The following is a 27,500-nucleotide window of genomic DNA, read 5'->3' as shown; positions in this document are numbered from 1 at the left end:
GAGATTAATGAGCGGTTTGCAGTTTCTAATTGTAAAATGGAGGAATTATTTCATGGAAAAAATCCTTAAAGACTAAAGAATTAATAGCATGTGTGGTACACACCAGAAAGCTACGCTTTATCAATCTGATTTCCCAATGACCACCTTGCCACGGTGGTGAATTGATTGCTGACCAAATTACCAGAGCAGCACTGCCTTGGCCACACCACGCTTTCGGGCTCAAGCCCAAAATGCAGACAGGTTATGCCTTAACTCCATCCCTTTTGACAGGCACACCAGCTATGCCCTGTCAGCATCCCATTCTCGGTGCCACAAACTGTCTGGGACCGTTTTGCTGTGTCTGACAGGCAGAGGTTGGGCGGTGTCTTCAGACCAAGGAATAACCTGGCACAGCCGAATTAAGGGTGTGGTCTGTCAGCTGCGGAGTATTAGGAACTGCATTCCGTTCCCACAGTTCCAACCTCCAGGCTGCTTCCCTCTGTTAAAGCACATCGGTATCTGCCGATTCCTGCGGGTTTTTGTGTTCATGATATAGCACAGGCAGCTGGGACACAGCAAGAGCTTTCAGCACAGTGGCACTGCGGCCGGTGACTGCCTTCCCATCTGAGCGGGATAAATGGAAGTACTGGAATGCTCTTCCCGGGGAGGTGACAGAATCACCATCTCTGGATGTGTTTAAAAAAATACTGACATGGCACTTGGTGCTATAGTCAAGTTGAGGTGTCACGGCATATGTTGGACTCGATGATCTTAGAGGTCTCTTCCAAAGTCATTATTCTGTGATTCTGTGCTGGAGCGCTCCCGAGGAGCCGCGCTCAGAAATGCGGCGGCCACCGTGTGGCCAAGCTGCAGCTCTGCTTCTGCTGCTGCAATTCCTGCAGCTCCTGCTGCAGGTGGCACAGAGGGAGCCCTGCCGAGGCCAGCGGCAGCCACACACTGCTCATTGGAAAGGAGTACCTGGCACAAGGATGTGCTTCAACAGAATTACTCCCCCCTAACTTGTTCTAAAACAAAGTTTATCACTGGGTTCTGCTGGGACACAGAGGCCCAGGTCCTTGCTTGATATAAATCAGTGTAGGAGTCTGTAAATCAATAGAGCTACATCAATATACACCAGCTGTGGGAGCTATTAAATTTACACCAGCAGAAGATCTGCTCTGAACTGCTGCAATTTTTTTTTCTGCACATAAGCAAGATGAAACCTAACAGAGATCATAGAAGTTTTTCAAGACCTTAGAAATCCAAATTTCTTTATTGATGACTAGCTATTCTAGAGCTACTTTAAAGTGCAATTTCCCCACAGACTTTGTTGGGATGAGTACTAACAGAACTGATAGAGAAAAGAGGGAGAAATGTGCAAAATCATAGCCACTAGTTCTCTTTTTTTCTGAGGAAAAACTGAAATGTCCAAAGTGCTCTGAAGCTGATCAAAAGTAAGGTATAGCTTACTTTTGAGGAGTGATAAAAATAATTAGGACTCAGGCCTCAAAAAAACAAGCACTGGTTGCAGGATGATGAGGTCACAGAAAGTCAGTGACAAATAATTGTTCACTGCTTTATAAAACCCAAAATTTTGACAAATCTAATTAAATGCTCGAGTGATGTGCTCCAAACAAAGAGCAGATAGAATTTCACAGGATTGGTTTGCACAGCTCATGCTGCAGAAGGGTGTGCATCCCACAAAATGCTTTTGACAAATACAGAAACAAAAAATTACACAAAGACTGTCAAACACCAAGATATTATCTCTGACTCAGGAAGGTTCTGAGATGCAGATTAGATAAAATCAGGAAAGAAACAGTGATAAAACTTTGCTCTTTTCTGGAGGATACACTATCTACTCTTCAATATCTGTCACAAGGCCTGCTTGGGCAGTGGGTGCTGAGCTGGATGGAGCACAGTGGGACTGGCTGTGCCTGTCCTGATGTCCCTGCTGTTTATGGTCTCACATGGCTGATATCACTTGCATTTGTCATGCACTGATTCAGGACTTCACCTGCTTTGAGCCTGACAGGATTTGCCTCTCTGATAGAAGCACAATATCTAATGAAATATGTCTGGAGGGTGTTCTGTGGCCCATGAACATTGGCAAACTCAAATTTCTCTCAATCTGTAGAGAACTCTCCTTAATTCTGAAAATAGTTTTTAAAAATTTTGCTACACTTGAGGTGACAATAACGGTGTAGCTCAATAGGCAAAAAGAATCTGAATCCTCAGCACCGTAAAAAAAAAAAAAAAAAGTAGTTTCATAAAATAACTTAGATTAAGAACAAAAGCAAGCTATAAAAATAGATCATTAATGTTTCATGACTGAAGGACACTGCTAACAAGTACTAAATGTAGGAAAGTCAGGAAACAAATAATAATTTCTACATCAATATTTAATCAGAAAATTTATCTTAGTTGTTGTTTCCTCCCATTATTTTTTATAATTTGAGGTCAGTGCTGCTTGTGGAATATCTATTGAATCAAACATTTCTGTGGTAGTGTGGTACTGATGGGTAATGTCATAATGAACAGTGGTTTGAAGGGCAAGTAGGGTTAATTTTCACATATACAATGATTTTTAAAGTGGAAGCAAGAAGAAAAGCCAGATTTGTAGTGCTTACAGTTGTTTAAGAGCTACTTGTTTCATTGTCTCTTATTATGTCTCATTTTGTTAAGGAACCCAGTAGCAACCATAAAACAATAGTGAGTTGTTTGTGATTTTTTTTTGCCTTTTGCTACTGAGATACCACAACTATTTATCTTCTTGCTCGTGAGCATCACAGTTTTTAATGGCTTTATGCTGGCAACGTTATAAGGAAGAACTTTGAAGCGTGGTTTGAAAATAGAAAAGGTCAAAGAGTAAACATTTCCAAAAGTACTGCAGTAATTAGGGGCCTAACTTCCTTCAGCCTTTAATTAAGTTCTTAATTTTATCTTCAGAGTTTTGCCAAGATTACATTAAAAATTATGGTCGAGCGGAAGCTTGAGCCAGATCATCTGAACTCCTCTGTGTCTCATGAGACTCTTGCTAAGCATTTGGGCTCTCCAAAGAATTAGGATATCCATTACTGGAAACATCAAATTCCTGGGCAAAACCTCTTTTAAGTTAGATTGTGTATTGAATTGGACTGTTTTAGCAGTTTCTGTTCTATCAGAACATCTTCCATTCCCTTCATTTACCCCTTCTGCTCCAGATCTATAAACAAACCATGACCATGTTCAGTTGTGTGCATGCTTCACATGTGATAGAAGTGGCACAGCCCTGGCCTTTCAGCTTCTCAATATCAGAGCTGGCCTGTGGTTGCCCAGCTCTGACTGTCCTGCCCTGCCACAGCTTGTGGGACTGGCAGAGACCCTCAAAGGAGCAGCAGGCCAGGTCACAAGGAATGCTGTGAAGAAATGAGAAATGCACAGTCATGTTTTGGTCCACTTGGATTCAGCAGCAGGTTAGGAATCCCCTGAGGCATATTTATTTTTGTTAGCTATTTTTGATATATTGAATTGAAATGAAGGAGTCAGCTCGTTTCCCTCTGAACTTTGAAGCATTTGAAATGTGTTTGGTTTTTTCCCAATAATAAGCAGAGGAATGGACAGTCCTTGGAGTGCAAGGGAGGTTTTCCTCATCAAGGTCTTTTACTGTTGGTATACTCATTGGTAAAAGGGAGGTGAAATGTAGTCAAGCCAAACAAGTGTAGTTTTTCCCCCAATTCATAAATTTCCTGCATCTACAGTCACTACTATCCTATCCTGAACTCAGGCTTCCATGAGACTGAGCTGCTGGTAACTACACTGGCTGGTGATATTCATAGAATGATGATGCTGATCATAAAATGAAGGAAATTACATGGTTTTTTGCAGGAGGGTAATTTATAGGAGAATAAGTGTGCTAGAATGAAAAAAAAAACATACACCAAAAAACTCCCTTTTCCTTTGCTTTCCTTGATGTCTTTGTTATATGCTAGTTTCAAAAATGGTGAGTTGCCTGAAACGCAAACCCAAGCAAACACTAATTTTGCTGACTACAGCCATGTGTATTCTAATAAATTATGGCTTGTGCAACTAACAGCTGCTTCTACAGCTCCCAAATGGTGTTTATCTTTTAAACTTTAAAGCCCCTAGTTTTTTCCCCCAATTTTCTTTTCTTCTGCTCTTGCAGAATAGCAGAGAAAAAATGTTCCAGAGAAATTTGACAAGAGCTAACAAAAGGGAAAGGCAGAAAATAAATAAAGGGAGTCAGAAAGATAGCTGACAGCTCACTGCTCCTGCAGGGAAACTTCACTTTTTATGTGTTCATGTACTTTATGGTCACTTGAGCTGAGTGCTGAATTAGTATCAGGACAGGGAAAAAAAAAGATATGCAGCACAAGACATTCTGTTATTCTGCTATGAATGGCTCCAAAATACTCTCAAGCTTTTTTCATGTGTGTTTTGCAGGGAGAGAGGCAACAGTTATCCCATAAGTCTTGGGTATTTCTAGTTAGGGAAATTAACACTGTAAGGTGAGTCTGCTGTAGCAAGCAGTACTAATGATGCATTGAGCATTCCAACTTGAATTCTAGAGGTGAGAAAGTATTATAAAAACACTGCTTAGTCAGCTTGGCCACTTGATTAAAAATTAAATTTCTCTAGTAAAACAAGTCCAGGAAAATTAGAGATTTCTTTAACCAACAGGTGCATGTTTGGACATTATAACTGACACAACATGCACTAGAGTATGCTGAAAAGCCTGTAGTTCTGAAGTACCAGAGAATGATTGCTTAAAAATCAGAACTGTAAGGGAAAAATAAAAAATAAGAAGTTTGCACTAGAATTCTCAAGACCCTGATCAGCTTTTTGGAACTTTCTGCCTGCATTGACTGCTATCAGATATTGCACAGGCACAAAACTTCCTTCCTAAGAGCAAACAGAGCTCACCACCTGGGGCTCCTGACCAGAGCTCTTCTGCCTGATTACTCAAAACCTGAAAAATGCTGCAAGGCACCAAGCTAGCTGGAAACCGGCAGGTGATCACAGAGCCTGTGGTTCCTGCCTCTTCCCATCTCCCCTACACCTGGCTGGATGCTGTCTGCAGGCATCTCCAAGCAAACCTGGGAGCTGACTGCTCCACAGAGGGTGTTCAGAGAGCAGGGGAGCAGGAGCTGCTCTTGGCAGGGAGCAAGGATCCAGGCTGCCTGGCCTTGGGAGCTCACCATGCACACACTCCTACCCCTTGAGGCTGCTGGGTGCCCCAGGGAGCCGCAGCAGAGTGATCCCAGCCTTTGCCAAGTCAAACAGCTGTGCTTGTAGCCAGTGAGGAGTGAAAGGGGAGTGGGGATGAGTCCTCCCAAGCGGAGCTCAGCCACATCTCTGCAGCATCAGTCAGTGGCAGGCACTAAAGGCAGCGCAGCCCTGCCTGAGTAATGGGATGGTGCAGTGTCAAAGGCGATTGCAGTGTCCACTGCAGGCAGGCAGGGCTAATGCAGGAGCTTTAGTGCTCCTAGCCACCCCGGGAAAATCTGCATTAGAAAGCACACAGAGCAGCAGCAGCAGCAGCTGCAGATAGAAGCTGAGCCCCATCACAGCAGAGCAGCAATAGCCACAGCAGTGGCCAATTGCAGGGTGCAAGGAAAGAGCAAGCATGAGGCAGTAAAATCTATATAGTGCTACCTCCAGGTGGTAACACAACCAGACAAGAACAAGAACAGGAGTGGAGACCTTAGAAAAATGTCAGAAAAAGGGCTTCATAACAATGTGGGAAGATTATTACCATCCTGCAAATAACAGAAACTATTCACATCAAATTATGGGGGATGGCAAAGAAGATAATAGCAGTTAACTCAACAACTATCTGATAAGTGATCCGTAATAGGATGTTATTAGATGTCCCTGACACACTGTAAATTATGCAATGATAAAGGAGGCTGCTCCAAATCTTTAATTGTGCAATTTACATTTTGTTTTTACAATAGCTATGAACAAAAAATGCAACCAACTCAAATAATCAGCATAAAAAAGGAGAGGATATCTTCTTTTTTCCCCACTGGCTTTGCAGTATTAATATAGACTCCTGCCTTTTAAATTAGTATTTCCAGTTAAAACTACCTTTCAAAAATCTGTTTAAAACAGTATTTTCCCACTACTGGAATAACTTTCAGCAAAGAAAAACAAAATCTTTCAAAATTATTTGCATCTCCTATCTACTACTTGTCTCTGCTCAACATCATTAGTTATGTTGTACAAATGTACAAATATACTTTTAATCAGCAAAGTTTTGAGTCTGGCCCCAGACAAAGCAAAGAAATTTCTCCAAGTTTCTGAATATCTGCAGTTATAGCAACTAGAAGTGGCATGAGAAGTGCTCATTTTTTTGGAAAATAGTGCCTGTCAGGAGTCAAAGGCAGAAGCTACAGTGAGCTGCTCTGACCTGTGGGTTCTTGCCTGCTGCTGACTCCTCCCATGGGCACCACCAGGCCCATGACCCCAAACAGGATCAGCTTGTGCCACTCTCTCCTTTCCAGAGGCTGGTTGCACTAACATTACTTCTTCAGGATCTTCTGTAGATATTAAGAGGCTGTTATTGACTTGTCAGAGCATTTCCTGTTAGAAAATCTCACGTTACTTCCTTCACATTCACTTTTAAAGATCATTCAGAAATTTCATAAAATTAGTTTAAGGGAAAGAAAATTGTTTTGAAGTGAAAAACTCCTCTGTGCAAAAGCATCTTCAAAAGTTTCCATATTACCATCCTCAATTCAAAACTTTCCAATGTCTGTGTTGATACAAAAATTTCATTTTTAATTTTCCATTTTCCTGCAAATGGAAAGCAATAAAATTCATGACATTTTGTGCAGAAGGAATATTCTGGTTTGATTATTTTTAGAGCAACTCCTAAGTATATTTTAAATAGAAATCTAGAACAGCAAAGATTGTTTTGAATCCTGAATGCAAAAGGAATAGACCTGACACTAAAGCTTGTTTAAGAGCCCCAGGACAACTCTGTGTTCACAGTGAAGGTGCTCTGTGCCTTGCTCTGGCTGACTTACACCTTCTGTGCAATTATTCATACAAGTGTTTTGTTTGTTTGCCTTTTTTTTTAGTTTTTCATAAAGCACTTCTTTGAGAATAAAGCCTTTCTTAACTTTCAGTGAAGAAGCAGCTTCTCTAGAAGTGCTTAGGTTTTAAATAGGACAAAGCCAGGGGGTGCTCTGTGTGTGCTCTGAAGAAAGGGCTCCATCAGATATTGCCACCCTCCCTGATGACAAAGCTTGTACCTATGTATATACATACACACATCACACACAGAAAAATACATTATTTAGGCTTGCAAGAATTATGATTCTTTATGGAAGTCAATGGAGGACAAGAAGTGCTTGTGAAGTAGCTCTTCACATTTTTATGCTTGGTCAAAACTGGAGCATCTGAAGCACTCACATGCTGTTTTGAATGCCTGGTTTCCACTCTTCATAGAATCTTTCTGCTTCTGAAAAAAATATCACATCTCCCTATCCTGACTTCCATCACTTTTGTACACTGAATCCCATCATTTGATGGTGTATGAACTGATTATTCCATGCCAACCCCACCAAAATTGCAGCACAAGCTTCCCGAGGTAGAAAAGACCCAGACCAGTTTCCAGCTCTGACATGCAAACAGGTGAATGCTGATGCTAAGGTGTGATTTTCTATAAAGAAATTAATGGACATAAATATTTAAGCCAAAACATGTGAGCTTCTAGGACCTTTTCCATTATACAAGCAAAGATTTTGTGATGTGACTTATGGCAAACTAATAACTTCTGTTGGCAGTGAATCCCTTCTGTTATAAAGGCACCAAATACAATCAGAAGACCACAAGTACAGTTCTGTAGGAAGGTTGTTCCAGTGGCTTATTCTAAAGTAGAAGGAAATGTTCTCCCTTCTATTTCCAAGAAATGCTTTAGTTTTAGATTAAAAAAAAAAAAAAGCACTCAGGAAGGCATTAATTTACCTTGCTTTATGACTGTGCAAGCCTTGAAAGGTGAAAGCCATTAAAAAGCTTAAATGATCAGACTGATCACGAGTTCTTCAGTCCTATTGTGTTTCAAAAATGCTTCTGGTATTTCAAAAGTTTGTTATAAGTCCTATGAGGAGCAGCTGAGGGAAGTGGGACTCTTTAGCCTGAAGAAAATGAGGCTCAGGGAGATCTTATCTCTCCCTACAGCCACCTGAAAGGAGACTGTACTGAGGTGGATGTTGGTCTCTTCTCTCAAGTAACAAATGATAGAACAAGAGGAAATGGCCTTAAGTTGCACCAGGGGAGGTTTAGATTGGATGCCAGGAAAAATTGCTTCACTGAAACTGTTCTTAAGCATTGGAATAGACTGCCCAGGGAAGTGGTTGAGTCACCATCCCTGGAGGTATTTAGAAGAGATGGAGATGTGGCACTTGGTGATATATGGTTTAGTGGTGGACTTGGTGTACTGGGTTAACAGCTGGACTCAGTGACCTTAAAGGTCTTTTCCAGCCTTAACAACTTGATGAGTCAAAAAAAAAAAAAAAAATCAAACCAAGAATTCCTTAGTTCTTTTCCTTAATAAGAACACATTATTAAAAAAAGGCTGCTGACTCCTCCCTCTTATCCACTCTTTCCCTTAGGCTTTGCTTTCTGTAGTTATTTTCACTTTTGTTCACACTTATTTTCAACACTGTGACAAATGGCAACATGACACAGAGAAGGAGAATTACAATAATTAAAGCTCCATACACAGAAGGTTTGAGCAAGGTGAGATCTGGTACATAAAATGCTGCTGCTTTGTGCTTTTCTCTAATGCCGTGCTGTATCCAGATCACATGAAGGAGAACTTTTGGAATCACTGAGTATCCTCAGGCTGCTCTCTGCCAAGAGCTGTCTTGAGCCCATCCCTGAGGAGCTGCTAGCCTAGAGAGAGGCAGGAGACTTCTCATCCTCACAGCCAGGCTAGGAAATAACCTCCACAAGTGCTGTCCAGTAGCCAAGAAAAGCAGTGGATGATTTTTTGCTTTAGTTGTGTTAGGGTAGTTTGTGCTATCTGAACTGCTACACAGCCAGAGATCTGCCTCTGCATCTTCAAAGCACTGTGCCAGCATTATATAATTAATTCTCACAAAACTCTTACGAGGATGATGGACTGTATATGAATTGTTCCCTACTAATCATAGAAGAGAGGAGGCTTTAAAGCACTTAGGCCTTGTCCCTATTGATCTTTCTGTGTGAAACCTGTATTGTCAGTGCAGCATCAGGATCACTGCCTTGCCAAAAAGCTCCAGCCAAGATCTGTGTCCTGTTGTGCCAAGCACAGCCTTGTGCAGTAGATTTGGCCAGCTTCTCCCAAAAGACCTTTCAGCTTACAAACAGAGGGTGTGAGGAGACAATTGGAGACAGGGACAGAAAGTGAAGAAGTGGATACAGCCTTCACTAAACTGGCTACCAGGAGAGCTGTGGCTCTCCACAGGTACTGCTTTGTAATGAGCCTCTTCCAGGGGTAGTTTCTGTCTAATGTTGTTGCTGATAAAATGCAACAAGGACATCAACAGCAACCCCAGCCTGCACCCAAAGAAAAATAGACTTCCCTGCAGCATTAACATGATAGCCTGAGATATATCCTGAAGCCTGAAAGTAGTAGTAGAATTGAGTTGTGTATCATCCTTGATAACAGAAAAAAACCAATAAAGTGTGAAAAGGCATTTTAAATATTAAAAAGCAAAATATTTTTTAAAGACAGAAAAAGACATGAGGAGAAAATGCCTTCAGGCTTCTTTAGTTTTTTCCCCCAGATTGCAAATAATTGTTTTATGCAAAATCATAAATCTTATTTCCATGGCTAACAGACTATTGTTATAATCTTAAATAATCCATCAGAGAATCCCTGCTCAAACTCCATTTAGGGTTTTTGGTTTTGCATATGGGTTCATCCTATGTACTATCACAGTATCATGCCTACAATTTCAAGCCTTATTAAAATAATCATTTTTATCCAGGATGGAGAGCTGTTGCTTTCCACTGGAAATGCATGATTATCTCATCCTAACTAAATTGTTCATTCCTCACCAGTAGGAGTTAGACACCTGTCAACATTTCAATATTACCTCTAACATTTAGAGACCCCCTGTAATTATAGAGAATTTTGTTGGTGGTTTATTTTTAAGAAATAATAGATGGAAATTTCTGTCTTGACTTTTCCATGTGGGATATGAAGTCCATAAAGGAAGGAGGAAATATATGGTAAAAATGAGATGTATTTCACATTCTAATTTATCCAGCAACAATATTTAGGCTTTTCTTGCAAGACATAAATATGGGTAAAGACCTCATACTAATTAGTTTAATTCAGTGGAATTACAGTGGATCTCAGATCTTTGAAAGAGGTGCTGTGAAAATCATTTTGCCCCTGTAGTAATAAACAAATGTATGCCAGTCTCAATGCACACAGTAATGCTACTCCAAAACAGACTATAAAGAGATTCAGGAAAAATATTTAAAAGAAAAGGGGGAAAAAAAGTTTCCAGTAGAAGATTATGCAGAAGACCTGCAGAGCACAGAATTCTCAAGGTGAGGGTTAAGCTAATCAAAGCCACAGAAAGGGATTTGGCAGTCCAGTCTGACTTCTGTAAATGCTATGTTTAACAGGGCTTTCTGATAAGGCTACATTTAATGTTTTACTTTATTTTACTTCTATTTTACCTTTTTCTGTTTTTCTCTTTCATTACTATGCCTGACCCTGCATTTTCACTCAGAGGTATTAGCACTAGGAAAATATTGCTCTGTAGTGTGGGTTTGTCTCTCATTGGCTACAATTTGTCTGTCCCTTTGGATTCCACACAAGTGTGACTCCTCTGACTTCCTGAGAAGCTGCCAGAGGAGGCTTAAGATAGCAAGATAAGATGAGAGGTGCTGTGTTGTCAGTGACAGCCATTTAATACTCAGTTGCAGAAAGGTAAAGCACCCTGCAGCAGGATGAGCCATCTGCATGGAGCACATAACCCGGGACAGCCTCACCCCCTTCTGGAGAGACTTTCCTGGTGGCCAAACAGGAAACCCCACAATGGTTAAAATAACACTTTATGCCCGTACTCACACTGCTGAGTCCCACCCAAAGAGCCTCTGCAAGATGGCAAAAACACTTCATCAAATACAAAGGAGCGATAGCAAATATGCACAGCAAATAGCAAATACATTTCAACACATACAGAGATGAAATATGGAAGCAGTAGGCCAGATGAATCTAATCTGTGGTTGCTCCACCGTCATAAAACAGCCATAGATCAAGAAGACGAGGTTGTAGGGAAATTTTGCATAGAAAAGTTTGAGCATTTTAGCCATTGGCTTTAGTCCTCCAGCTTTATATCAGCAGCATTTCCTCCATGCAGCAAGATATGTGTGCCCTCCATTTTTTAAATCAAGGGCAGACAGTGACAGGTGCAGATAGGTTTGTAAAGATAGAAGTAACAAAGCAACATGCAAAGCAATGAAAAAGAGTGAATAGGGAAATTGCTGCTAGTGGGATAAAAGTGTTTCTCCCAAACTGGAGAACAGGGAGCAAAGCTAAAGATAGCAGAGCTCTCACTGGAGCTCTCTAAGCCTGGAGGAGCACTAATGGAAGAGTCAGAAAGCAGAGACAGAAACAATGCAGACAGTACAATGGACTTCCAGGGAAGAAGAAGCAATTAAAGGCAACATCAATTTTAAACGTGAAGAAAACCCAACAAAACCAACAAACCAAAACAAAGCAAAACCGAACCACACCATTGATGGTTTTGAGAATGATATGAGATCCAAAAAGGTCATAAGGAAGAGTATAATTTGATGGCACATGACTGGTCCATGAACTACTTATGAAAAGAAAAAGGATGTGGATGGAGTGGTGAAAAGAAGGGGAATGAGAAAGAAAGCAGAGAAAACTATCCACACAGGAAGGAACCGGAAGGAATGGAGTAGCAAGAGAGTTTTTCAGCCATTTTCTGTCTAGACAAAGGGACAGCAATTACTTTCAGAAAGACATCACCCCTCCCTGGGATGCAATTTCCGTGACTGCATACCTTCACAACTGCAATTTCAGTCATAATTTCTTTACAAGTGGGAAAATGGCATGGAAGGGAGGCTCTTTACTGCACCAGGCTTCCTGTGCACCTCAGAAAAAAAAGCACTGTGCTGAAAGCAGAAAAGTAACATTCAAAGTACATAACAAACATGACTGTAACCTACCACTGAGATGCCTTCCTACCTCACCACCCACATGAAAAATGTACTTGCCATTTGAAATTAAATTCCCCTGATAATTGCAGCTTCTCTTCCAACAGACAAAGAATATATCTGTTTGTTCATTAAAAGACTTCTTTAAAAAGTCTCAACAAAGATTTTGTTTTAAATATTGGCACAGTGGGATGTATGGACCAAATATATTCCCTCCCCCCTGAAAAAAGAACTATCCCAGCATGACACAATGACAGAAATGACAGAACAGCAAAGCGTAATGTCAGGGAGATGGAAGGTTTCAAAAGGAAAAATATAAAGGTGCCTCCAGGTTTATCCAAGTCTATTTTTTTCCTTGAGAATTGTAATTACTCAAGAGTACAAGATTTCTTCTTGATTGTCTGCAGGGGGTTTTAAGGGTTTTTTTTTCCTTGCCCTTCTTGACAGCACCTCCCGCTGACATCAGAGCGACAGTCATTACACCTTCCTGGTAATGTCAATGAAAAACTTACCAAATGCATTTTTACATTGTATAACTCATCTGGACTTGAACAGAGAAATCTGCAGCCAGCCGAAAACTCAAGGACTTCACAATGATTATGCAATCTCCTGTTCCATCAAAATAACTGTTTATCTTCACAAAAGTATTTAATAGAGAAAGAAAGCATGTAGTTCAGTCTTTCAGCAGACTGAAAGCCAAAGAGTAGAAAGCTTACTGAGAATGTTGAATGATGCCCTCTCACCCTAAATCTCTTGCTATAAAAAAGACAAAACTTTCATTTTTCTAAGTGTCTTTCTCACTTCTGCTTTACAGTTTATGCTTCATGATTTGACATCACACATACAGATTATGGAATGCAATAAATTGGAGTTTTCTTTAGGGCTAGATAGTGAGATATCACTCTTTGATTTCAAATGTTGGTGTCCCTGCAGCATGCAATCTATGGAGAGATGGATGTGTACCACATTATCCTCCTAACAGGATTATTCCCAGTAAAACACCTATAATCTACACTTTAGGAAGAGTTTATGAAAGAGAAAAAAAACCAAAACAAAAAAAACTCAAAACAAACAAACAAAAAAAAACCCTGTGAAGATTAGCGCAGACTCAAAAAAAAAATCCATTTGTTCCATGTCCTCTTCATTTTGCTACATGTGCCCTTCATTTGGTGTTATCTTCCCTTGTATCACTGTAAGACAAGGTAACACAAAGTTCCCAGAGCTAAACACTCCCAATTTCTCCAGGTAGCTTAAAATTATATAAAACCTTATATAAAACCTATAGAATTTGGATACTGCATTTCATTTTAGGGAGCATCATATGACATCCAGCTGATGTAAGTGAGCATTCAAATTAGGTGGAGCTACATATGGTTCCATTAGGGGATGCTTAACCCAGAAAGTTTAAGCAGTAGTTTTCAAAATAGCAGTTCCCAAGGGTAATAGGGCATGTTCAGCAGATTTGGGAATTAAACAACTCTCAGAAAAAAAGAAATCTTAGGTAGCAGAAGCTAAATTAGAGTCATGGGATATCACCTAACCACCTAAAAATCACAGATTTAACCTCAACCTTTCATTTCAGCCATCTTTGAGGTGATAAAGAATGAGAAAGATTTCACCTAGGTATAGCTAGGTGTCTGATCTTTCATTAAGCATCCTTTTTTCTTCTGAAACTGACCAATAATACAATTATTAAGAAACACATTTTCTAATTCAGAACCAAAATGATTCTTACACAGTCCATTCTTTAATTTCAAAATACTCAAAATCTTAAAAGCTGCGTTGTAGTTTTTCTAAAATCCCTAATGGGAATTGGTATCAGTTTTTGTGAGATACCTCAATAATACAACCATCTCAAGTGAAGCAGTGTCAGCAGACAACTGTATCCACTTAACAAAATGGATCTATCAGTAATGTTAATCCACAGAATGCATCTCCAGTGACATGGGTTTGTGGTAAATGAATTAACCCTTCATCCTCCTAAGCTTTTGGTGATTATTTCCTTTTTTGATATTGTGAATTTGCTCACTGCTGTGCTGGCGGTGCTAATTGTTTGTGAAATTCTTGACCTATGGTAATACTGTGATTCTACAATCTTCACAGTGGGGTCAGAACTACAGCACGTGTAGACATGGAGAGGGAGGAAGGTGGCTGTTTCTCAAAGGCTCATGATGTAAATGGACAAAAAAGTGGATTAAAAAAGAATTAAAGTGGAGGATAACGATTATAGGTGGTTGCAGTCACTGCTCAGCCTTTGTCAAGGACAACTTGGTGGGCAGAATAGATCATGTTCATCCCTGATACAGCTTCCCCAGATTTTATACTGGGGAGTAATTTCACTCATATCACTCATTCATATATCTTTGTCTGACAGCCTTTCAAAGCTTTATTAATCAGTGTTTCATGCAAACAGTAAAAGCATTGAAGCTGGAATTATGTGATCATTGCCATAAAGTGAACAATATATTGCATCTTGTTTATCCATCTGTTATAATTGCTCTCTGGGAATTAAGTTGCTTATAATAAATTCAATTACATAAGTGGTACTAACATACATAGATGTCAATACATACTCCTCATTTCCACATTTGATTCTTGATATTAGACAATGCTAAAGGTTTTTACAGAGCACAGCTGCATGCTTGTGACCTTCCTGTCACTGTTGAGATTCTCTGCTGCCTGGATCTGCCTGCAATGAACATCCTAACCCCTAAGATGGAGAAACACAGTCAAATGTCTCTGCTGTATTTTGCTGCCTCTTCAGATAGGATTAGAGATGTATGCTGTTGCCACTGATGGCTATAATTCTTTTGAGTTCTTACATTTATGAAACCGATTTTCAGACTGGAGATGTAATATGGGACAATGAATCCAATTAAGAAAACAAAGAGAACCTGGGATATTTTTGCCACACTCTTTCGGTGGCTTCATCCTGCCTTTTGACCCTGGATACATCTCTGCAACCCTTGGAAGTGAGTCTGAATCCAGTCTCAAGCTCAAACTTGGCTCATATTCACACTGTGTGGGTGACAGGTTAAAGTCAGGGGTTTAGCTGAACTCCAGGGCACAGTTTTCTGCACTTCACCCCTTGGTCTTCAGCCCTGCACACAGCCAAGAAAGTTCCCTTCATGCAGGCTCAGTGAAATCTGAAATCTTGCACATTTTCTGCCTGAACCTCAACTGATTCAACACGCATCTAGTAAGTGCACAGAAGTTTGGCCTCCTGAGATTCCCTCTCCCTAATGGGAATGTGGTGGGACTTGTTTGCTCTAGTTTAAATCCCTAGAATAAAAATTCTTAGTGGTGAGTTTGATTTTCTTCCTTACCCTGGAATTTACAACACCATCCAATATAACTGCCCTTATAACAAGCAAAAAACAAACCCTGAGAGTCAGGAAAAAAAAATAAGTAGGACTTCTAATTTTGGCTTCGTTTTGATAGTGGTTGCTCAAATCACTTATTGTTTTTGTAGTAACTAAAAAAAATACATTGATTACTAGAAAACCCCTGAATACCCACCCTTGTACTTGGTTACAATATGTTAAAATTCTCATGTTGTCAGCAGATCTTTAGTGAGTAGGAGGGATTCATTATCTCCAGTGCAATCTGCAATCCAGACTGGCAGAAAGCAGAGGCTTCCTCTACCTCAAGCTGGCTGCAGTCAGAAGTAAGATGAGCGTGTCTGACTCAGGCCTACACAAAACTGTATAATCATCTCTCTCTCACTGAGTTAAAATCACTTTGCTTTGAAAAGACAGTGGTAGGTCTACATGGAACTCTTTAGTTTTGATGCAAATGCATTCACTTCCTAGAAGAAATAAACATTTTTAGTCAGTAGGTAGGAAATAAATGGATCTCCTAGTGAGGGGTGAGTTTACCTTGTTTGATTTAGTGTCTTACACAGATTTCTGTGAGTCTGTACATACTTGTACAAATATATGTGTATATATGTATGTGTGTATATAGATATACACACACATACACAACATAAATAAATGGGAATTTTCATAGTTTAGGCCAGATTAACTTTCAGCTCAGCCCTAAGCAAGTACTTTGTCTAGAAGCAGGTCAGTGATACTGTGACTAAAGAACCTCTATTAATTTCATTTTCTGTTCCATGTCCTTTAATGTCTGCATCAAAGAAACTACAGCATCAGCCTTTAGAAAGGCAAGTATCTGTAAAAACATGGGCCCAAGATTCTGAATATCCTGTGCCTATGCTGAGAAGGGAGCAACACAGGAGTGCTCAGGAGCTGCTCATTCCCACAGGATTGAATTTAGAAATCCTGATGGCTTTTGAGACAAGGTGTATTCATTTCTTCCTCTTTTTCAAGGGAGTCTAAATTACCATCTTGTCTTTCATTATTCTCAGTTGACTCCTTCTGTATGATAATTGCAGCAAGGTTAAAAATGACCTAATGATTGCATTAGCTTCCACACAACTTTCCTCTTTTCACTCCTCTCTGACCTCCATCCACAATGAGAGATTAGTGAAGGACAGGCAGAAAAGTAAAGCGAAGGTCTGAATATAGGTTGTCATACCAGCCCAGCTGTTGCTAATAATAATTTTCTGACTGCAAGCACTGGATGAGCCATTTGTCACAAATGATTTATTTGATGAAATTAGCTCTCTTTTTCACTCCTTGCAAACTTTGTCAGTAAAATCATGGAGACATTCAAAGTTGTTTGTTATGTATATAGGCCCAAGTGATTGTTTCTCTCTAGAACATGAGACTATGGATTAGTGGTAGACTGAGGTGCAAATTTTCAATGGAGGCTAATGATTTTGGATGCCTCTTCTTCTAGCTGTCTTTTTTTGAACAGGCAGATCATAGCAGCGAGCAGGTAAAGGCCCAAATCATTCTGAAAAAAAATTCCCCTTAAGGGATACCTTGGTTGTTCATGCAGAATTGCTAATTGCTTCTGAAAATCTATCCCAGTGTCTATTCATTATATGTCATTTCTCACGTCGGTGACATGGCAGACACTATAATTCCATGACTGAATCTCTGCAAAGTGGAGACTTGATAGCCACCAATGAGTGACAAGCTGTCTTCTTTATGCATAGAAAAAGGCATTCATACAGAAAACATTCCTCCCTTCCAACTCTGTAGTCTGAACTGGGGTGCCTATCAAATACAGATTTTTGCTAAATGCTTCCCCAGCTTCTGTAATTTCTTTCGGTCTTGTTTGCCTTGAAGTTTTTAAGTATTGTGAGACAGATGCTGGGCTTTGACTTCAGCTAGGAGACTTATACACCTTATTCCTTAACTATGTTCCCATAGCCAGCTGTACTCCAAGGACTACATCCATCCTATGACACCTGACTGTCCAGGAATTTTTTAGGAGTTTCTTCATTCTAATTTGTATGGCTTCAGAACAAGGGGAAAAATATGTGTTACTTAGTTTGTGCAGGAGTTCTCTCATCAGGGCTGATTGTGGCTGATAAAACCACAGGAATGGGGTTTGCAGTTATGCCAACACCTCGTGAAGTCCATCTCTTCAGTGGACACTGGTGGAAAGCTGCCTCTGGCACAGTAACTGCACCAGTGTTTTGCTTCATTTCAGTAAAACAGCAGTATTGCTCAGGGAGACAATGGTGACTGGCCCAGCTAGAGCTGACCACTGTGTTTGGTCGGGAACCAGCACAGACAGCAGACCATGGCTGTGCCCTCTGTGACTCCTTCCAGCACTGCAACGCATAATGTCACTGGAATCACACCAGGGAGGAGTGTGTCCCAAATAAGGCCTATTTCAGTCCCTAGGTAATTTGTAGCCATAGTCATTTGTACTATTATTTACTCAGGTTATTGATCTTTTAAGACCGGTAGCTGTATCTGGCCATGATTGACACAAGTGTCTTCATAGGCAGACAAGATAATGTAATGAAAGCAATAATACCAGCAGACAGTGGTAAAATAATGGGGGGGAAGGTGAGGGGGGAGGAAGTGGTGATTTTAGTTCTTTGTCTTCCAATAATCGCTGCACAGCTTGACATCTGATTTCTTTTACCTAATCTCAGCATGCATCTCAAAAATGCTACTGGCCATCAGATTATCCCAGTGGATCATTACATTTTCCTATCCTCTGGACTTAGGTATGCTGTGGATCTATCCAAGGATAATGAGCAGCCTGCTGTTGCACTCACCTGGTTGGGGTCAGGGTGTTTTATGAAAGCTTCCCACATATTCTCTTTAATGAATGAGTCCTTTCTATTTGTAGGAGAATACTCGAAGGGAAAAAGAAATAAATGACCTTCAGGGTTTTTTTTTTTTATGTGACCTTTAGGTTTTTTTGATGGGAAACATTCTTCAGATAAATTCTTAGTTATCAACAGGAAACTGCAATATGTGATCCCAAAGCCATGTACAATTAAGTTTTTATATATGTAATGCTATTTTCCTTCTATGGATTCTGTACAGTCGGGGTCAGAGATAAAGCTTCCAGCTGCAATTATCCAAACAGCTGGATTGTTTGTATTCATGGGCTAAACTGCTATTGCTTCTAGTGGCAAACTCAACATGGGTTGTAGCAGTACTAATGCTGTTTACTGACTCTAGGAAAGAAAACAAGTTTATCTGATCACAGATAAACTTACCTCCTCAGATAAACATTTAAATAAAAAAGCTTTCTCCTTCAAAATGAAAAGATACATTCCCTAACTTCCCTGGTGGCAGCCAGCTTTTCCTGCTCTTCCTTATGTGTTCATGTCCTTCCTTTGCTTTCCTATTCATTAATTCCCACAAATGGTTCCTTCAGCTCAAATAACAAGGCTCCAGACTGGTAGGATAGACTTGAGGACACTGAGGCTAAAAAACTTAAATGCTCAATTTCAGCAATTTGTGGCTTGCATTGCAAAGCCAGCAAGGCTGTGATGGGACCAGCTATTGGCGCAATGCTGCTTGTCTTGCTCTTCCCATCACGCAGGTCATGCACTGCCTGTGTCCTGGGCAGCATTAACAGGGGCACTCAGCTGCCACTGGAGTGCAGAGAGGAAGGACCTGATTTCTTTTCCCATGTTAGGTTTTCTCACCAAGGACTCACACAGCCATTCCAGTACAGCCCCAGATGATTAATGATGATTGGCATTGTCCCCAAAATTCTGATCACCGTGACTGCAGGTTCTGAACAGGCGCCAGACATTCAGATATTTCTCCTCCTGCCATGTGAACAAGAGGAGGTATTGGTATGGTATTCCCCTTGTGTAACAAATAGGGAGTGAACATCAAGGGATTGGCAAAAGCGTATAAATTAAATTTATCAAAGAAGAGGCAGACATGGAAAGGAAAGAAATCAGAGTCTTCACTGTTAAGGTCAATTTTGTTTTCACTTAGTAGAAGATGTGCCACAGTGAATGCAAGAGTTATAAAGGAGTTAAAAACTGGTGAGTTAGAGAGGACTAATAACTATAGGTGTAATAAAGCTTCCACTCATAGCCAAGGCTCTGAAACGCCTTCAGTGGCAGCTATCATCGTGATTTTGAATAACGTCCAGGTACACTAAAACGAAATAAACAACTGAGTTTTCCCAAAATCCACGGTACTCAGATCTGTAATTGATGATGAGCCACAGTTTTTGTCTGAACATCTTTAATAGTAATTAATAAATTTACTCTAATAATAATCTTGCTGGCAAAAAGCCCTTAAACATGACATTATTTACATAATTTCCTGCAACAAACAGCTGCATAGCCCTCCACTCTGGTCATAACTTCTCAGTTGTAGTGCTCCTGCACCCAAACATTCACAAATCTTAAGGCAATGCCTGGCATTTATGATACAAAGGAGATTATGGAAGAGGTGTGTCTCACAAGGGTGATTGGAAAACCAATATTATAACTGGGGTCCAGATTCTGCAGTCAGATCCATATTGGTGACCACTGGGATGCATTGTAGGATGGGGCTCATATTTACTGATAGCTTTTAATTAGCCTGCATAATTCATTTCCACATCTGTTTTCCTATAAACAAGCCACTAATTAGTTCTGTGAGTCAGTTAAAAAGTGTACCAATGTGCCAGAGAGTTTAAAGAGACACTGAAAATATTTTAAACTCAGTCAATTTAATTTTTAATTATTTTTAAAAGGAAAGCATGAAACACCCCTCCCCATTTTTGATTTCGTACTTTGAATACCGCTAATTTCAGAATACATAGCTGCAAGGTTGTGAGTGTGTCAAAGACTTGTGTCTCCAGAGAAAACCCACTTTGGCTTAAGACTTGTGATGTATTTTACTGCTTAGCTTTACTCAAGTGGTAGCTCTAGAAGCACTGATAGCACTTCTAAAACTTGATCACTCACCTGAAAAAGTCAAGTTAATAGCATAATTTTCTCAGTACTCCAGCCTCCTGGCCTAATGCAGGAAAGCAATACTTAGTTCCTGGGCCAGTCACCAATTATGATTGCTATGGAGAAGATGAGATGTTTCTGACTAGGATCAGAAAACAGGAATAGGTGTGAGACCCTCTCTTACCCCATCCACTGAGGGAAACGAGCAGAGCTCGCTACCTTCAAAATTGGGCCTGCTCGGACACAAGGGTGTCTGTGCCCTTGCACAGAGCTCTCCTGGGTGATCAGTTTAGTGCCTCCACAAGGACCTGGGTAAGGGAACGCCGACACTTCATGTAGACGACTTAGCCTTGGTCTGACTGCCACCCCTAATTTCCAAAATCTCATTCTGCTCAGACACAAGGGCAGAGCAACTGGGTCGGGTCTTTGCATGAGCAAAGATGAAACCTTGGTGTGTTCAGATGTGTTTGAAGTCAAAAATTAAACACTTCTAGAGCTCATTAAGCTTTTAAGTTCTTCCTAAGTCTTAGTTTTGTCTGACTAAATCCTTTATTGACTCCAACTGAAAGCCTTGGTGCTAGGCAGCTATCCTTCCTGTTTAACCTTGTGTCATTTGTGTCACTTGTAGCAACAGAAACTAAAATAATTAGGTCAATTTTTAAATGTGGACTTCTGCTTTCCAAGCTGGCTATCCCTTTAAAGATAAGAAAGAAGTCCCCCTGACTCCTCTCTGGTATAGTTGGTGCCTAATAGCTAAGCACAATAGCTCTCCACCCTCCTTGCTTTTTAAAATGAGGTTTACAGCACGCCAGCAATTTAAACTTCTGGTCTCCATTGGCGGGTCGGGATGGTTTTGGAGAACAGTCTATTTCTTCTGATTATTCCTTGCCACTGTGAGGGATTACAGCTGAGCACCAGCGGCTTCCCCCTCCCCACCCCCAAAGACGACCCAAACACACTCTCCTTGCAGATTACAGCGGAATCGCTAATGCAATTTTGGCCTGACTTTGATGCAGCACTCTATTGATGTGGGGTGACGCCGCAGCAAGGCAGCAAGGTTGAGCTCGGCAGTGATTAAGGCGAGTCCCTGGCTCAGGTGTGCCTTCCCCCGAGCGGCAGCGGGCGGAGCGGGCCCGGCTCCGAGCGCTCTGAGCGCCGAGCGCACCCCGCCAATGGAGGGCAGGATACACGTTCTGCTCTAGTTTCCTGTGCACCCCTCGGGAAAACAATCCTGGCCCGTTCAGCTGCTGAGCAGTCGGGTAATCAATCCGTCAATCAGTCAGGAAATCTGATTTTTGCAAGCATCACCTCGCCAGCCGGGAGGGGAGCACAGATCAGGGGTGCGGGTCCGCTGTCCCGGGGGGCCGCGTTCCTCTTCAGGCCGGGGGCGCTGACGAGAGCTCCCCGTGTCTCCTCTGGAAGCCTTGGGGCCACCTCTGATCGCCTTCTGGGAGGGCCAGGCAGGGAAGCTCTGGACCGGGCTTGACTGAAGAGCGGGTAGAGCATCAGTCCCGCCCGAGGCTCATCCCCCCTCCCTGGACGTGAGGCTGAGCCTCGGCAGCGGAGCTCCGGCTCGTCGGGCTCTGTCGGCTCTGCACATGCCAGGAGATCATGTATATTTTATGTATGTGTATATAACATATGTATTCATAAGCAAACAAACATCTGAGCCGGGGATCTTTAAAATGTTCCAGCTACAGTGCTACTACCTAAAGGAAAAAAAAAAAAAAAAAAGGAAGAATTTAATTTATCTTTTTTTCTCTCTAGGCATCTGGTTTACTCCGTGACTCTGATGCTTATCAACAACGCGTGAAGATTGCAGTAAGGATCCTCCCTGGAAGGCGAGGAGGAGCAACTTCCAGGGGGCTGGGAGGAGGTGGAGTGCAGCGCGGCTCTCGCCTATAAGGAGGTGCCCAGCGAGCGGCTGGTGCTTCCCACCCAGCCGCTGCTCGCAAGGTGAATCGCTGCGGCGGCAGTCGGGGCAGCGGGCTCGGCTCGGGCACTGCCGCCGGCGTCCGGAGCGGCTCCTCAAGGGCTGCCAAGAGTCCCCCGGCCGGCCCCGGCTTCCCTTCACCCGGAGTGCTTGGATGCTGTATGGAGTAAATGAGCGGAGGCAGAGCGAGCGCACAGAGGCTGAGAGGCGCTCGGAGACCGGGACCAGGGGAGACAGGCGGGCGGCTGGCTTCCCCCTCCGGGGCTGAAGATGGATTCCCGAGCCCTCGGGGGCTGCACTCTGCTGCTCTTCACTTTATGGCATCTGGGATTAACTGCAACAAATTGTGAGTAACGGGAGTGCGAGGAGTTGACTGGGCTTGGGTCGGGGGCGGGAGGAAGAGATGGGGAGTAACTCCCGGAAAAACGGGGCTATTGCGCCATGACCTCTGAGAAACTTAGCTCGGCTCCGCTTTGCTAATGGAGCTCAGAAATGCAAAGTTGGGGCCAGATGGAGGAACTGCTCTCCACCGTCCTGCTGGTGTGGATGTGGGAGCGGGAGACGCTGGAGCCTGCGAGGAGCCTCTCGGGGTTTTCCTCACGATTTGTTGTCCTTCCGCTGGCCGCATCTTTTTGCGGGCAGTGGTCGCTGTCGCCCTGCCTCGGCTGCGGCCACCGGCCGGGACGGGGCCGGGGTGGCCCCTCTGCCTGCTGGGGAGGGTCGGTCCTTCCCCCAAGGGCCGGGGGATGCCGCGATTTTGCGGGCGCAGCCTGGCGGAGCAGCGCCGGTGGCACTGAGCGTCTTCTCCTGGCCCGGCGGTACCGTCGGTTCCCTGGGCGCTTCCCACGGGCGCGGCTGTGTCCCGGGGCGTGGTGGTCGCCCTCCCTGCTGCCCCAGCATTTCCCAGCTGGGAAATCGCCGTTCGTTCTTTTTTTCCCCCGGGAGATCCGCTCCTAAGTTCGCCACGTATCTCCGCCGGCCCTGCGGGGTCGGTCCCCGCAGGCAGGAGCATCCCTGGCCGCCGGGCTTTGCGGTGCTCCGGCGGGCTGGCGGCGGCTCTACGGGCGCGCTTGGGCGAAGCCGGTGCAGCCGGGTGCCGGCGGTGCGGGAGTCCCGGCGGCCAGAGCAGGCGTTGATGCTCCCCGGGCTGCCTGCGGGGCTGGAGCGGGCTCGGTGCGGGGCTCGGCGCGGCCTCTCCCCGGCCCGTCGGGCGGAGCGGGCGGGCGGAGCGCGGCGGCCGCGAGAGGGCGCTGTTGCCCCGCCGGCGGCGCTGCCCCGGCCGAGCCCCGCGGGCAGCGCTGTCCGTCCGTCCGTCCGCCCCCTCCCAGCAGCACGGCCCGGCCTCTTTCTTCTCTTTTCCTATATATGTATTTTCCTCCTCTATCTTCTTTAATTTCCAGCCAATTAAATCACGGTTAATATGTTTTAATATCGCTCGCGAATACTAAATGGTAGGCGATTTAAGGCTGAGGCTTGCCATTACGGATGCGGCCATAAAGTTAATTCCTAACACTTAAAAAGAAACTCTGCGTTAATGAGTTTTACTATTTCACGGGTGACAGTTTAATTTCACAGTGCCAATAAACATTTCCATTGAATACGCGCTGCTTCCTAAATATTTAGGAGTCAATCTTAAAGCATGATGATCAATGGTTTTATTATACTGTACAGATTTTACTTATTCATTGAGCAATGAATTAGCATGGAATCAGCTGTAAGTGCTTTCCCAGGAGCTGAGGGAAGGAGCGTGTGAATCTGTAATAGCTGCAAGTTCCCTAGAAACCTCGTTAGATTCGCATGTGAAGATCTATGTGTGCTCGCACAGACCTCAATAATTGCACCCGGTATGAAAATTCATCACCTGCTTAAATAAATCATCTCCTTATGTTGGAGCTCAGGGAGGCTGTGCACTCTTCCTCAGTTTTTGGCCAAGAAAGCTTATATGTGGGCTAAAATATTGAAGCAGTATCCTGAAATATATTCAGGTAGCTCTATGAAAGTGCTATAGCTTTATAGGGTTACTGAGCTTCCAGGTACCCAGTAACCAAAGGAAATAACAGAATTCCACATGTGAGAAGCCTCGGTGCAGGCGACTGTCAGAAGCTTCTACTTGAAAGCCCAGGTGCAAATGGGAAAGGATGGTGCAGAACCCTCCTCAATTTGAATACTTTGGCCAAAGGAGTTGCTTTCAGATGCCAGTAGTGTATGCTCACAATGACTTCAGCAGGTTTGTTTCTAACAGATTTGTGAACAAGAACAAAACTGAGGACAGTATTTATAGTTGAAAAGGACTATGCTTGGGGCTGGGGGGGAGAGTGCAGCTCATTTAATTTTCTTCATGATATCTAATATGTCTTTAATCTAATTTTTTTGCCCTTCTAAATTATAAAACTCTTACAAATTATTATTTTCTCACTTATTTAATTTGCTGTAAAATTAAAGTCCTGAGTAAGTAAAAATCTTCTCTGCCACTGAGATATTTGATTCTAATTTTCTCTTTGGTAATAGTTTTTAATTAAAGAAAGAATTGGTGAAGAAACTGCTTTGAAACACAGCTACAGGCTAGGGGTCAGTAGACATCATTAGAAAGATCAGAATTGCCAAATGCTAATAAAACATTAGAAATTCCTCCCACTTTGCATTTTGCAATATTTTATTAAATTAGGTAAATAGAGTGGCAATCGGATTTCTCCCCAGGATACTAATTACTGGAAAATGAATAAATAGCCATGTACGTAACAGTGAAAATGTGTTGCATATGATGTCTGGGAGAACTGAAACTTCAACATTTATCAGATAGACAAGGAGACACAAAGCCTTGCCTGCTATATAACAAATTAGCTGCCCTTTAGCAGCATATTCTGTGATCTGAAAACACTAGTAGCTTTGGTGAGTCTAGACTTGTTGAGCCCCATTTATTTTTCCCTCTTTCATTTTGAAGTTGGAAGGAGGGAGCAGTAGTTAAAAAATGAAAGGAGCTATGAACTCATGTTCTTCTGAAGCACTTTTTTATATCAGTTCAGGGATAGTGTGCAGCTGCAGAAAAGAATTGCAGGAGCCATAAGTGATCTTCCACCCAGTTTAGTGTTGTGTATCTTTAAAAATGTCCTCTATTGCTATTTTACACCTTATGCTTCCCTCCGCCTTACTTGTATCTTTCTTGACTGACTTTTCACACATGGCCTGAAAAGATGCAGCAGATTAAAACACCTCCTGGTCAAGTAGCACCTTTTAACTTCCGTTGCAAAAGTTATTCTCAATTATTGCATGTTTCTGTTCCAGAACACAGCTGCCTCTGCCGCCTGCAGTATCGCTAACATTTATTATCCCTTTTCACCAGCACTTCTAGCTGATCAGGAGACTTTCAAGACTTTTACTTAAGCCCAGTCATAAGTGTCAGTCAAAGCTGCAGAAATTCAGTACGTGCTAGAATGAGATCTTCAAATTCAATGTGTAGCAGAATGAGATTTTCTACTCTTGCAGAAATGTATGGTCAATGTACAGTCCATTACTCTACAGTGTATTTCCTTGTGGGCTTACAGGACACACCTGGCTTTAATAATTCTGTTCAGTTAAAAATAGGCAATGTGTCTGGTTTTTTTATTTTGAAAAAATACTGAAGTAAATTTAAATTTTTTTACATGCAAGTTATATATATTATATGTTTATTTATTTATTTTGGGCAACCAGGGTTCAGTCTCATTTTAGCCTTCCTTTCTCTGCTAATAATTGCACAGGAGTCAGCCAAGTGTAAGTGAAAACTTACGGGAGCAAATCTGACTGGATATTTGAGGCCATCAAGATCAGGAGGGTGTGTTTGGGATTTGTGTAACAGCACAAATGAGACCTGTTGAGTCAACTGTGGCAAAGGCAAGAGGTCTCTTAAACAGTGACCTTTCTATCCGTGTGGTCAGAAATGCTAAGTTTGAAAAGCTGTGCTGAGATAAGGTGGAGTATTGATCGCTGGTTTGTGCCTTGTGTGCTTGCAGGCTGAGTAAAGAGCATCAGACAAATCTCAGGCTTTTCCTCTGCCTCCACTACTTAAATATTCTTAACAAGAGAATAATATTCAGACATGCCTTCCTCCTTTTAGTTTCATATGGGGGAGAGGGAGAACACAAATATTAGCTTTTTCATGCCTTCACATGTATCAATGGAGAAATAGTCCAAAGCAATGAGATTTCCCGAGAGAAAAGCTGTGAATGACCCACAGCTGGTGGGTGCATCCTTTGCATACCTGTCAGTATCTAGCTTTCAATCCCTTTGACTCAATCAGCTCTCCTTGGCTGTGAATCAGTCTCAAGATGGTCATTGCCTGGACTACAAAGATCTTTGGATTCTGCATCCACCAGGCAGATGGCTTTACCAGCTACAGGAATCCATCCAGGGTTATTATCTCAGCACAAAATACATTATCTGCTTGGGCATTTTCTTTTTCTTCTTTTTCTCTTAATGTCATGCAAGTGCAGCAGGTTTTTCCTTATAAATTAACAGCAAGAACAATTTGTTTTCAAATGTGCTTGGTACATTTGTACAAAGTATAGACTTCAAGTGTAAAATATGGTGGGAAGAACAACCTACTTGTGAAGCTCTCCCTGCACATGGCATGCACAGGCTTCTGCCAGCACTCCAGTCCATGTAGGGCTAGTCAAGTGTTTTTTTAAGTACTGTAATCATTCTTTTACCAATGGGAAACTGAAGTTGTGTATATAAACAAGAGATGAATGTACAATCACTGTGAAAATCTAAGTAGCTAAAATAAAGTCTTAGGGGTCAATTGAGTTGATCCCATCTGGCATGGTTGTGTCCCATTCTCTGTTAATTCATATTCATATTTGCTATATGTAGTATCTAAATCCATAACCACTCCTCATTTCCTCTTCCCCTCCTTCTCCTTTCTCTGCTGCTATTTGAAGCAAGTGGAGTTTGGATATCTGAATACTGAAATGAATAGAAATCCAAAGCCAGTGGGAGTGTGAGGTAGCATTTATTTATTTTTAGCCCCCAAAATGGATTTTCTGTAGATGTGACAGGTTTCAGCTCTATTGGCAAACTTGAATTACAGTCTTACCTACCCCCTCCTCTGAAAGAGACACAAGAAGGGGA

The 27,500-nt window shown here is 42.2% G+C and overlaps 1 protein-coding gene across 1 annotated transcript in view; it reads left to right on the top strand.

Annotated features, from left to right (window-relative positions):
• The first annotated feature begins 22,478 nt into the window (after nt 1–22,478).
• CNTNAP5 (contactin associated protein family member 5) overlaps nt 22,479–27,500 on the top strand; it is a 261,242-nt gene continuing 256,220 nt past the window's right edge. Inside the window, exon 1 of the mRNA XM_054277569.1 lies at nt 22,479–22,740. Coding sequence (XP_054133544.1) covers nt 22,665–22,740 — 76 coding nt within the window. The 5' untranslated portion in view covers nt 22,479–22,664. The remainder of the gene's footprint in view (nt 22,741–27,500) is intronic.

Source organism: Melozone crissalis, unplaced genomic scaffold (genome assembly GCF_028551555.1).
Source record: "Melozone crissalis strain CALT ecotype California unplaced genomic scaffold, PUWL_Pcris_2 ptg000023l_1, whole genome shotgun sequence".
NCBI classification, from domain to species: Eukaryota; Metazoa; Chordata; class Aves; order Passeriformes; family Passerellidae; genus Melozone; species Melozone crissalis.
The sequence above is the reverse complement of the archived record's forward strand: the minus strand, read 5'-3'. Positions and strand labels throughout refer to the sequence as shown.